Below are 13,285 nucleotides of genomic sequence, written 5' to 3' on the forward strand. Positions count from 1 at the left end.
GTTTGATTTCACATATTAATAAACTAAAAATAAAAAAACAGTCATCTTTTAAAAAAATTATTTACTTATTTTTATTGCAATATAGTTGATTTACAAGGTTGTGTTAGTTTCAGGTGTATGTCAAAGTGATTCATTTATTCATAAATATATGTATATATATTTCAAATTCTTTTCCCATATAGGAATAGTTCCTAGTGCTATAGAGTAGGTCTTTATTGATTATCTATTGTAAGCATCTTAATAGATGTAGACAAAGATCAACATCTCTTCCTGAGTATAAAACTTCCTCAGCTTGATTAAGGACATCCTAGACAAACCTATGGCTAACATCAAACCTTGTGTGTGGTTAAAATTCCCATTATAATAAGCTTTTAGGGACTTTTCTGGTGATCCAGTGGTTAAGACTCTGCTTCCACTTGCAGGAAGCACGGGGTTGATCCCTGGTCAGGAAACTAGGATCCCATATGCTGTATGATGTGACCACAAACAAACAAACAAAAATTAACAACTGTTTATGAAAATAAAGTATTAAGATTGGTGAAACAGTTGTTTAACACAGAATAATTGTGAAATCATTTTAGAATTAGAATAAACCATAATAAGATATTAATTCAAACTGTTTATTTTTTGTAGGTCAGTATGGAAATCCTTTAAATAAATACATTAGACATTATGAAGGATTATCATATGATGTGGATTCATTACACCAAAAACACCAGCGTGCCAAAAGAGCAGTATCACATGAGGACCAGTTTTTACGGCTAGATTTTCATGCTCATGGAAGGTAAGTAAATTTATTGCTGATTATGTCTGAGGTTCCATTGTATTCAATGTATGTTAAGAGAGGAAATTTATACCTTTCATTTTCCTTCTCTAATGGAAAGGTCCCCATTTGTAAATTCAACCTACACTGGAATTTGGTGTGTACATTAGAAACGGTTTTCTTTTAAAACAGATTGGCCTTTTATATTGTTAAGGAAACAATCACATTTAAATGTTTTTAAGTTCATGAATCAGATCCTCAGTTGTATTATTAGAGGATATGTCTTTAAAGAAGAGTCTGTGTTTGTGATTTCCAACTATTTTTTATGTGTTTTATGGCCTATATGTCTATTCCGTGGTGCCAACAGTGAAGGTAGCTGGTTGTAGGCCATTGAATGTCATTTAATTTCTCATTAACTCAATTTTATCAGCTCTAAAATGACAACTTGTAGACAGATGACCTACTGTACTGCTTAATTCTCAGTATCGTTAAGGAATAAAGAGCAAGGGAGCCAAGGGAGAGAGGTAAAAATCACAATTATTTAGTGCTGTTGTGTTCCACGTACAAGGACATAGATGCTTTATATGTATTTTCTTATTTACTCTCTCAACATCCAAACAAGGTAAATCGTTTTATATCCAAGGAAACTTAAGACTCAGAGAAAATAGCTTCTTTAAAGTTATGTAGGACAGGGAGGTCTGTGCTGTGATTCACAGGGTTGCAAAGAGTCGGACATGACTGAGCGACTGAACTGAACTGAACTGAACTGAACTGAAAGTTATGTAGCACAGGGACTTCCCTGGTCCAGCAACTACAATCCCGTGTGCTGTATAGTGTGGCCAAAAAACAAGTTAATAGCACAGATTTGACCCAGACCTGGCTGACTCAAAACCCTGTATTTTTTTCTTTGACTGCTCAGTCGTGTCCCACTCTGTGCGATCCCATGAACCGCAGCACGCCAGGCCTCCCTGTCCATCACCAACTCCCGGAGTTTACCCAAACTCGTGTCCATCAAGTCAGTGATGCTATCTAACCATCTCATCCTCTCATCCCTTCTCCTCCTGCCTTCAATCTTTCCCAACATCAGGGTCTTTTAAATGAGTCCACTCTTCGCATCAGGTGGCCAAAATATTGGAGTATCAGTTTCAACATCAGTCCTTCCAATGAACACCCAGCACTGATCTCCTTCAGAATGGACTGGTTGGATCTCCTTGCAGGCAAGGGACTCTCAAGAGTCTTCTCCAACACCACATTTCAAATGCATCAATTCTTCGGTGCTCAGCTTTCCTTATAGTCCAACTCTCACATCCATACATGACGACTGGAAAAACCATAGCCTTGACTAGACGGACCTTTGTTGACAAATTAATGTCTCTGCTTTTTAATATGCTGTCTATATTGGTCATAACTTTCCTTCCAAGGAGTAATTGTCTTTTAATTTCATGGCTGCAGTCACCATCTGTAGTGATTTTGGAGCCCCCCAAAATAAAGTCTGAAACTGTTTGCACTGTTGCCCCATGTATTTGCCATGAAGTGATGGGACCGGATGCCGTAATCTCAGTTTTCTGAGTATTGAGCCTTAAGCCAACTTTTTCACTCTCCTCTTTCACTTTCATTAACAGGCTCTTTAGTTCTTCATCACTTTCTGCCATAAGGGTGGTGTCATCTGCGTATCTGAGGTGATTGATATTTCTCCCGGCAATCTTGATTGCAGCTTGTGCTTCTTCCAGCCCAGTGTTTCTACTGATGTATTCTGCATATAAGTTAAATAAGCAGGGTGACAGTATACAGCCTTGACAGGAGTACCTAAGTACTTTTTGTATCTAAATACAAAATCTTAAAGTATTCTTTGGTAGACACTCTGCTTTGCCCGCTATAATGAATAAACCTGTCCTTTTGTACTTTTTCTACAGGTGTGACCCTGATTTATTATTCACCTCCTAATAGGTTTCCCAGCTTCCATTTCATTTATCCTTAAAACTATTCTAAGTACTGCTACAAGATGACTTTTCCTTAAATGCTTCCTTTTTCATGTCAACTCACTGCTCTAGAGTCTTTAATTAATGATTGTTAGCCAGATTTCCTAGCTTGGTTATCAAGATTCTTTGTTCAGTTCACTTCAGTTTAGTTTAGTCACTCAGTTGTGTCCGACTCTTCGTGACCCCATGGACTACAGCACGCCAGGCTTCCCTGTCCATCACCAACTCCTGGAGTTTAACCAGTCTCATCTCCACTGAGTCGGTGATGGCATCCAGCCATCTCATCCTCTGTTATCCCCTTCTCCTCCTGCCTTCAATCTTTCCCATCATCAGGGTCTTTTCAAATGAGTCTGCTCTTCGCATCAGGTGGCCAAAGTATTGGAGTTTCAGGTGCAACATCAATCCTTCCAATGAGCACTAAGGACTGATCTCCTTCAGAATGGACTGGTTGGATCTCCTTGCAGTCCCAGGAACTCTCAAGAGTCTTTTCCAACACCACAGTTCAAAAGCATCAATTCTTCAGCGTTCAGCTTTCTTTATAGTTCAACTCTCACATCCATACATGACTACTGGAAAAACAACCAATAGCCTTGACGAGACAGACCTTAGTTGGCAAAGTAATGTCTCTGCTTTTTAATATGCTGTCTAGGTTGGTCATAACTTTCCTTCCTAAAGGAAGGAAACTAAACTAAACTAAACTGAAGTGAACTGAACAAAGAATCTTGATAACCAAGCTAGGAAATCTGGCTAACAATCATTAATTAAAGACTCTAGAGCAGTGAGCTTACATGAAAAAGGAAGCATTTAAGGAAAAGTCATCTTGTAGTAGTACTTAGAATAGTTTTGAGGATAAATGAAATGGAAGCTGGGAAACCTATTAGGGAGTGAATAATAAATCATGGTCACACCTGTAGAAGGAGTAAGTGTCTTTGAATTTCATGGCTGCAGTCACCATTGCAGTGATTTTGGAGCCTCCCAAAATAAAGTCTTCACTGTTTTCATGGTTTCCCCCTGCATATGCCATGCAGTGATGGCACTGGATGCCATGATCTTAAGTTTTCTGAATGTTCAGCTTTAAGCCAACTTTTTCACTCTCCTCTTTCACTTTCATTGAGAGGCTCCTTAGTTCTTCTTCACTTTCTGCCATAAGGGTGGTGTCATCTGCATATCTGAGGTGATTGATATTTCTCACGGCAATCTTGATTCCAGCTTGTGCTTCTTCCAGCCCAGCGTTTCTCATGATGTATAATCTGCATATAAGTTAAATAAGCAGGGTGACAATATACAGCCTTGACATACTCCTTTTCCTGTTTGAAACCAGTCTGTTGTTCCATGTCCAGTTCTAACTCTTGCTTCCTGACCAGCATAGAGGTTCCTCAAGAGGCAGGTCAGGTGGTCTGGTATGCCCATCTCTTTCAGAATTTTCCACAGTTTATTGTGATCCACACAGTCAAAGGCTTTGGCATAGTCAATAAAGCAGAAATAGATGTTTTTCTGGAACTCTCTTGCTTTTTCCATGATCCAGCGGATGTTGGCAATTTGGTCTCTGGTTCCTCTGCCTTTTCTAAACCCAGCTTGAACATCTGGAAATTCATGGTTCATGTATTGCTGAAGCCTGGCTTGGGGAATTTTGAGCATTACTTTACTCGCGTGTGAGATGAGTGCAATTGTGCGGTAGTTTGAGCATTCTTTGGCATTGCCATTCTTTGGGATTGGAATGAAAACTGACCTTTTCCAGTCCTTTGGCCACTGCTGAGTTTTCCAAATTTGCTGGCATATTGAGTGCACACTTTGACAGCACCACCTTTCAGGATTTGAAATAGCTCATTTGGAATTCCATCACCTCCACATGCTTTGTTCGTAGTGATGCTTTCTAAGGCCCACTTGACTTCACATTCCAGGATGTCTGGCTCTAGGTGAGTGGTCACACCACCGTGATTATCTGGGTCATTAAGATCTTTTTTGTACAGTTCTGTATATTCTTGCCACCTCTTCTCTTAATATCTTCTGCTTGTGTTCAGTCCATACTATTTCTATCCTTTATTGAGCCCATCTTTGCATGAAATGTTCCCTTGGTATCTCTGATTTTCTTGAAGAGATCTCTGGTCTTTGCCATTTTGTTGTTTTCCTGTACTTCTTTGCACTGATCACTGAGGAAGGCTTTCTTATCTCTCCTTGCTGTTCTTTGGAACTCTGCATTCAGATGGGTGTATCTTGGTATACTTTCCTTTTCTCCTTCGCTTTTTGATTCTCTTATTTTTACAGCTATTTGTAAGGCCTCCTCAGACAGCCATTTTGCCTTTTTGCATTTCTTTTTCTTGTGGGTGGTCTTGATCCCTGTCTCCTGTATAATGTCACAAACCTCTGTCCATAGTTTATCAGGCACTGTGTCTATTAGATCTGTTCCCTTAAATCTATTTCTCACTTCCACTGTATAATAGTAAGGGATTTGATTTTGGTCATACCTGAATGGTCTAGTGGTTTTCCCTACTTTCTTCAATTTAAGTCTGAATTTGGCAATAAGAAGTTCATGATCTGAGCCACAGTCAACTCCCGGTCTTGTTTTCACTGACTGTATAGAGCTTCTCCATCTTTGGCTGCAAAGAATATAATCAGTCTGATTTTGGTGTTGACCATCTGATGATATCCATGTGTAGAGTCTTCTCTTGTGTTGTCGGAAGAGGGTGCTTGGTATGACCATTGCGTTCTGTTGGCAAAACTCTATTAGCCTTTGCCCCGCTTCATTCTGTACTCCATGGCCAAATTTGCCTGTTACTCCAGGTGTTTCTTGACTTCCTACTTTTGCATTCCAGTCCCCTGTAATGAAAAGGACTTTTTTTGGGGGTGTTAGTTCTAAAAGGTCTTATAGGTCTTCATAGAACTTTTCAACTTCAGCTTCTTCAGCAGTACTGGTCAGGGCATAGACTTGGATTACCGTAATACTGAATGGTTTGCCTTGAAAACGAACAGAGATCATTCTGTCATTTCGGAGAGTGCATCCAAGTTCTGCATTTTGGACTCTTTTGTTGACTATGATGGCTACTCCATTTCATCGAAGGGATTCTTGCCCACAGTAGTAGATATGATGGTCATCTGAGTTAAATTCACCCATTCCAGTCCATTTTAGTTTGCTGATTCCTAAAATGTTGATGTTCTCTCTTGCCATCTCCTGTTTGACTGCTTCCAATTTGCCTTGATTCATGGACCTGAAATTCCAGGTTCCTATGCAATGTTGCTCTTTATAGCATCGGACCTTGTTTTCTATCCCCAGTCACATCCACGACTGGGTGTTGTTTTTGCTTTGGCTCTGTCGCTTCATTCTTTCTGGAGTTATTTCTCCACTGATATCCAGTAGCATATTGGGCACCTACCAACCTGGGGAGTTCATCTTTCAGTGTGCTTTTTCATACTGTTCATGGAGCTCTCAATGCAAGAATTCTGAAGTGGTTTGCCATTCTCTTCTCCAGTGGACCACATTTGTCAGACCTCTCCACCAAGACCCGTCTGTCTTTGTAAATTAATGCAATGATTCTTTGTAAAGTAATTCAACTCAATTCTAAACTTATTTTGTTCTACTTCCCAAAATCAAGTGTCTGTTTCATTCAGAGTGAGCTTCTCATTGCTGAGTATATATCATGTATAGGTTTGTTCCCTGTGTTATTTATCTTAAATAAATTCTGATCATCTTTTAATGCACAATTCCAGTTCTGCTTCTCTCAAGCTTTATTTACACCTTACTCTGAACTTCTAAATTACTTATCTGTTCCATTCGCATTTGATTTGGTATCTCTTCATGTGTTTATTTTTCTGTAACTGTTTTCTTCCTCACAGGCAAGATACCTGCTACTATTTAGTATGTCCACTATTTGCCCTTATATTACAGGTACTCAAGAAAGATTTTAATGGATTGAAAAATAAGATTATAAGAAATGCTGTGATACTTAAAGTATTTTACAAATGGTAATAAATGGTTTACTTAATTTCCATATTACAAAGCAATGATCATTATAGAAAAAAGGACTTTCAAGTTACATGTCTACTTTGATTTCAAGGAGAAAAAAGTTCATTTTAGGATCTGAGCTTCGAAATAAAAATTTTGATGATGGCAATTCATATAAATTTTTATGAGCCTTAACCTTGGAGAAAATTTTAATTACCCATTCTTATTGGTATCATGAAATAGTAAGTGGTCATTAATCCTTCCTGTTTTTAGTGGCTATCTCAAAATAAATTTAATGCTATATTGGAAATATGTTGTGACTGCCAAAAGGAAAAGTAGAGATTCTAGGTGCCTTTGGTTTGGATGTCACAGTTCTATTACATTGCTAGATTTTTATTAGCTCCATGATATATTTCATATTGATATTTGCAAAACCAAATCTTAGATCCTTCTGTTTTTTTTTAAATTTGTGTTAGAGTAACTGAGAGGGAGCGTGCACGTACATGCTGTTATTTAGTTATCCTAATAGAAGCTGCAAGATGAACGTCAGTCATTGCATAAGAATAAAAGTGACACGGTGCTTTACAGATAGAATGCTGTTAGTGTTCACAGAAGAGGGAACTGACTGAGGCAGTCATAAAGAGCCTGGATCCAAGGAACCTCATTGTGTGTATAAGTGGTTATCTTAGGTGCTTTCAACAGACATCTAGTTGATTATATACATGAACTGTATTTTCTACAATAGATACAAATTGAGAAATTTGATTTTTTTGTCTGAATTATTATACTTGTATAGTCACAGTGTCTCAGAGCTTGTGCCCTTAAACATGGTTATTGCTACTACCTTCTAACATACTTTAGTTAAAAATGTGATGACCTGATAGTTTTCTCTTTTTCCTTGAAATAGACCTGTAAAAATGACCTCGATTAGTATACTTACAGATTTTCTACTAAGTCTCTTCTCCTACCCTACCATATGCAGAATGTTAGTTTGGGGTATAAGCAGAGCTTCTTAGGAGTGTGGGTATGTGAGTATGTGTGCATATGTTTCAGTATTTAAGTTATTTTTTGTTCTGTTTGTTTTCATGCCTAGGCACATGAACATACTTCTTTCAACCTGTCTTCCAAGTTTCCTCAAAAAGAAAGGGTGTACCCATGGCTAATTCATGTCAATGTATGGCAAAAACCACTGCAATATTGTAAAGTAATTAGCCTCCAATTAAAATAAATTAATTAAAAAATAAAAAAGAAACTTGTTCAATGTTAAAAAAAAAAAAAGGGTGTACCAAACCCCAGGTTTACAAATATCACTGAAGAAATGTCAAGGTTCTTTAAGCCTAAAGGCCATTTTTAACAATTCTATGAAAAAGCTTTTCCCTTTTCTTCCCCCTTGCAGTTTTATTGAGATTTAATTGACATGGGGGCTTCTCTGGTGGCTCAGTGAGAATTTGCTTGCAGTACAGGAGATGTGGGTTTGATCCCTGGGTCAGGAAGATACCCTGGAGGAAGGCATAGCAATCCACTACAGGATTCTTGCCTGGAGAATCAGAGGAGCTTGGTGGGCTATGCTCCACAGGGTTGCAGAGTTGGACATGACTGAAGTGACTGAGCACACACACACGCACTGTATAAATTTAAGGTGTATAGCATAATAGTTTGACTCATATACATCATGAAATTTCAGTTTTTCTTGTGTGTGTGTGTATGTATTTTTTGTACTAGATAGAGAAAGGAGGATTGTGGTAATTTGGAGACTGATTGGTGTTCCCCTGTCACCTGACATGTGTTGTCTAGTGATTTCTTTTGAGCCTTAGTTTGCTCATTAGTAAAATCTTGATGTTTGGATGAGATAATGTTTAAGGCTTCTTCTGCTTTAAAATTCTACAAAATATATTAGTAACACCAAAGTAATGAATTAAAAAAAAACAAAAAGCTCAAACACTATCTAGTCTGTAATAATTGCACTCATCTCACACGCTAGTAAAGTAATGCTCAAAATTCTCTAAGCCAGGCTTTAGCAATACGTGAACCATGAACTTCCAGATGTTCAAGCTGGGTTTAGAAAAGGCAGAGGAACCAGAGATCAAATTGCCAACATCCAGTGAATCATCAAAAAAGCAAGAGAGTTCCAGAAAAACATCTATTTCTGCTTTATTGACTATGCCAAAGCCTTTGACTGTGTGGATCACAATAAACTGTGGAAAATTCTGAAAGAGATGGGAATACCAGACCACCAGACCTGCCTCTTGAGAAATCTGTATCCTGGTCAGGAGGCAAGAGTTAGAACTGGACATGGAACAACAGACTGGTTCCAAACAGGAAAAGGAGTATGTCAAGGCTGTATATTGTCACCCTGCTTATTTAACTTATATGCAGATTATACATCATGAGAAATGCTGGGCTGGAAGAAGCACAAGCTGGAATCAAGATTACCAGGAAAACTATGAATCACCTCAGATGTGCAGATGACATCTCCCTTATGGCAGAAAGTGAAGAAGAACTAAAGAGCCTCTTGATGAAAGTGAAAGAGGAGAGTGAAAAAGTTGGCTTAAAGCTCAACATTCAGAAAAGTAAGATTATGGCATCCGGTCCCATCACTTCATGGCAAATACTTGGGGAAACTGTGGAAACAGTGTCAGACTTTATTATTTTGGGCTCCAAAATCATTGCAGATAGTGATTGCAGCCATGAAATTAAAAGATGCTTACTCCTTGGAAGGAAAGTTATGACCAACCTAGACAGCATATTAAAAAGCAGAGACATTACTTTGCCAACAAAGGTCTGTCTAGTCAAGGCTATGGTTTTTTCTGGTAGTCATGTATGGATGTGAGAATTGGACTATCAAGAAAGCTGAGCGCTGAAGAATTGATGCTTTTGAACTGTGGTATTGGAGAAGAGTCTTGAGAGTCCTTTGGATTGCAAGGATATCCACCCAGTCCATCCTAAAGGAGATCAGTCCTTAGTGTTCATTGGAAGGATTGATGTTGAAGCTGAAAGTCCAAATCTTTGGCCACCTGATGCGAGAACTAACTCGTTTGAAAAGACCCTGGTGTTGGGAAAGATTGAAGGCAGGAGGACAAGGGGACAACAGAGGATGAGATGGCTGGATGGCATCACCTACTCAATGGAGATGAGTCTGGTTAAACTCCAGGAGTTGGTGATGGACAGGGAGGCCTGGTCTGCTGCAGTCCATGGGCTTGCAAAGAAGCAGACACGATTGAGCAACTGAACTGAACTGAGTCTGTAATAAACTATTTTTTGGCTCTTTGTTTAATTTTTTAGGTGTGTAATCAATAAATCAAAACTTGTTTCTATCTAATATACATTTTGCATATAATATAAAAGATATCAAAATTTTATTTAATTGTAGTGAACCGTGAACTTCCTGATGTTCAAGCTGGTTTTAGAAAAGGCAGAGGAACCAGAGATCAAATTGCCAAAATCTGCTGGATCATAGAAAAAGCAAGAGAGTTCCAGAAAAACATCTATTTCTGCTTTATTGACTATGCCAAAGCCTTTGACTGTGTGGATCACAATAAACTGTGGAAAATTCTTCAAGAGATGGGAATACCAGACCATCTGATCTGCCTCTTGAGAAATGTGTATGTAGGTCAGGAAGCAACAGGTAGAACTGGACATGGAACAACAGACTGGTTCCAAATAGGAAAAGGAGTTCGTCAAGGCTGTATATTGTCACCCTGTTTATTTAACTTATATGCAGAGTACATCATGAAAAACGCTGGACTGGAAGAAACACAAGCTGGAATTAAGATTGCTGGGAGAAATATCAATCACCTCAGATATGCATATGACACCACCCTTATGGCAGAAAGTGAAGAGGAACTCAAAAGCCTCTTGATGAAAGTGAAAGTGGAGAGTGAAAAAGTTGGCTTAAAGCTCACCATTCAGAAAATGAAGATCATGGCATCCGGTCCCACCACTTCATGGGAAATAGATGGGGAAACATTGTCAGACTTTATTTTTCTGGGCTCCAAAATCACTACAGACGGTGACTGCAGCCATGAAATTAAAGGACACTTACTCCTTGGAAGGAAAGTTATGACCAACCTAGATAGCATATTCAAAAGCAGAGACATTCCTTTGCCAGCAAAGGTTCGTCTAGTCAAGGCTATGGTTTTTCCTGTGGTCATGTATGGATGTGAGAGTTGGACTGTGAAGAAGGCTGAGCGCCGAAGAATTGATGCTTTTGAACTGTGGTGTTGGAGAAGACTCTTGAGAGTCCCTTGGACTGCAAGGAGTCCAGGGGAATCCAACCAGTCCAGTCTGAAGGAGATCAGTCCTGGGTGTTCTTTGGAAGGAATGATGCTAAAGCTGAAACTCCGGTACTTTGGCCACTTCATGCGAAGAGTTCCCAGCTGATGCTGGGAAGGATTGGGGGCAGGAGGAGAAGGGGACGACAGAGGATGAGATGGCTGGATGGCATCACTGACTCGATGGACGTGAGTCTGAGTGAACTTCGGGAGTTGGTGATGGACAGGGTGGCCTGGTGTGCTGTGAGTCATGGGGTTGCAAAGAGTCGGACATGACTGAGCGACTGATCTGATCTGATCTGAGTACAATATTTTAGAGTACTTATATAGTCTAAAACCAATAGTTTAAAAAAATAAAAAATAAAACCAATAGTTTTTTCTGGTTTTGACAATATAATTATTCCTGTAGCCTCAATTGTACATTTCCAAGCTGCTAAAAATAAACGGTCTGATACTTCTTTTGAAATTTTCTTTGGAGTTTGGGACTTAGGTTCTCACAACCTCTGATATATAAGGATGTCAAGAATGTGGTCCAGGTAACTTGTAAAAGGCATAGATATTCTTCATGACTGGAGTTGGGTTAGTCAGGTAGCATCTTAGACTTGATTTTTGACATATCATGAGTAGGGTAACAGAAACCCACGACCCTTTTAACTTTGTAGACAAACCAGCACACTTGAAGAGATAAGAATCTAGACAGTAGAAATGGATGCCAACTCATGAGAAACAGGATAAATTTGAGTTATGTAAAAATGCTGTTGTTATGGATATGGAAAAACAGAATTTTGAAAGGTTTTAAATTTAATCTATTAAAATCTATTCCACTTAAATCTCTTCCAGCAAAATTTGAGCAAGTTAGAGCAAAAGTTTTGAAGGGAAAATGGTACTTCTTTGGACCTACTTTACATCAGGTGCAGTGCCTTTTGGCACAGACTTCATTTCATACCACTGTGTCTCCGCAGTGGATTTTCTAAGATATCCTATTCTTTATGCTTACACAGATAGTAAAAGCTTAACAAATATATATTTTTAAAATTGTGAAGGCTACACTGGCTACTTGAGTTACTTACTAAAATAAGAGTAGGAAGAGCTTAGTTGTGTTCATGTAATTTTGTGTTGAAGAAGTTAAATTGAGAGCTGATGATTGCTCTGAACTTAGCTTCTTAGATAAGATTTTAACATGAAGCATTTTTATTTTACATGTTTTTAAGCACTAAGTAGGATTTATATAAAAGAGAAGATGAATTTTTTAAAAAACTTAAACTGAGCTTCCTTTCTTTTTGAAAAAGGAATGGAAATAAGAGTGTAAAAGTGTTTTTCTGACTATTTTCAATTCTTTGGAAAGTTGATCTAAAACAGGCTTGTATCTGATAGCATATTGAATGTCAGAGTTTCTAGAGTAGGTGACCTAGACACGTAAATGTCAGAAATTAAGTATATGCCTAGTAGGAAAGCCCATCCATCATTCTTCAATTACAATCCTCAGTTGTAAGTTATATTTCACACTAGAATTTTGGATTTGCAGTGTGCTCTTTTTGTGAAATAAGCTCCCCAACTCAGACTAAATTCAGATTCATAGGCAGCTTTGTTTTTTTCTGTTCTTTAAGTGACTAAGCCCTCTCTAAGTTGTTGTGCTGTCTCTTAAAAGTATAGCAAGGATTTTGTATGACTAATGTTTATCCGATTTCACTATACCTGATTAATATAACCGTGTTGAATGGATATGTTTAGTTTATTGGTAATGTTATGCCTGCTTGGTTGTTTTATTAAGCATCAGTGAAATCTTGTAAGTAATGTAATATTTTAAAACATTAAATAGGTTTTAAAAATCTTTGATAATCACATATACACTTCCTATTTGAAGTAGCTTCTGGACACCAAGATTCCTCACTTGGTTGTATTATAACCTCTTCAACTTTTTTTCTGCTTTTTAGATGGACATGTATTTCTGATACTTGTTCGTAGGGATAAACTTGAATTGTTGTGTGCATCTCTGAAATTTTCTCAAGTCCTAGTCACTTTGTACTGCTAAGTCACTTCAGTCGTGTCCGAGTCTGTGTGACCCCATAGACGGCAGTCCACCAGGCTCCCCCATCCCTGGGATTCTCCAGGCAAGAACACTGGAGTGGGTTGCCATTTCCTTCTCCAGTGCATGAAAGTGAAAAGTGAAAGTGAAGTCGCTCAGTCATATCTGAGTCTTAGTGACCCCATGAACTGCAGCCTACCAGGCTCCTCCATCCATGGGATATTCCAGGCAAGAGTAGTGGAGTGGGGTGCCATTGCCTTCTCCAGTCACTTTGTACTAGTTAGGTTCTAAAATAGTCTGTACTGG

General features: G+C 38.5%; 1 protein-coding gene across 3 annotated transcripts in view; it reads left to right on the plus strand.

Annotated features, from left to right (window-relative positions):
* Window positions 1-13,285, plus strand: part of ADAM10 (ADAM metallopeptidase domain 10) — a 143,587-nt gene that overhangs the window by 37,577 nt on the left and 92,725 nt on the right. For all 3 annotated transcript variants that reach the window (XM_027553890.1, XM_027553891.1, XM_027553892.1), the window contains one exon: window positions 634-784. In XM_027553890.1, coding sequence (XP_027409691.1) covers window positions 634-784 — 151 coding nt within the window. The remainder of the gene's footprint in view (window positions 1-633; window positions 785-13,285) is intronic.

Source organism: Bos indicus x Bos taurus, chromosome 10 (assembly GCF_003369695.1).
Source record: "Bos indicus x Bos taurus breed Angus x Brahman F1 hybrid chromosome 10, Bos_hybrid_MaternalHap_v2.0, whole genome shotgun sequence".
In the NCBI taxonomy this organism is placed as follows: Eukaryota; Metazoa; Chordata; class Mammalia; order Artiodactyla; family Bovidae; genus Bos; species Bos indicus x Bos taurus.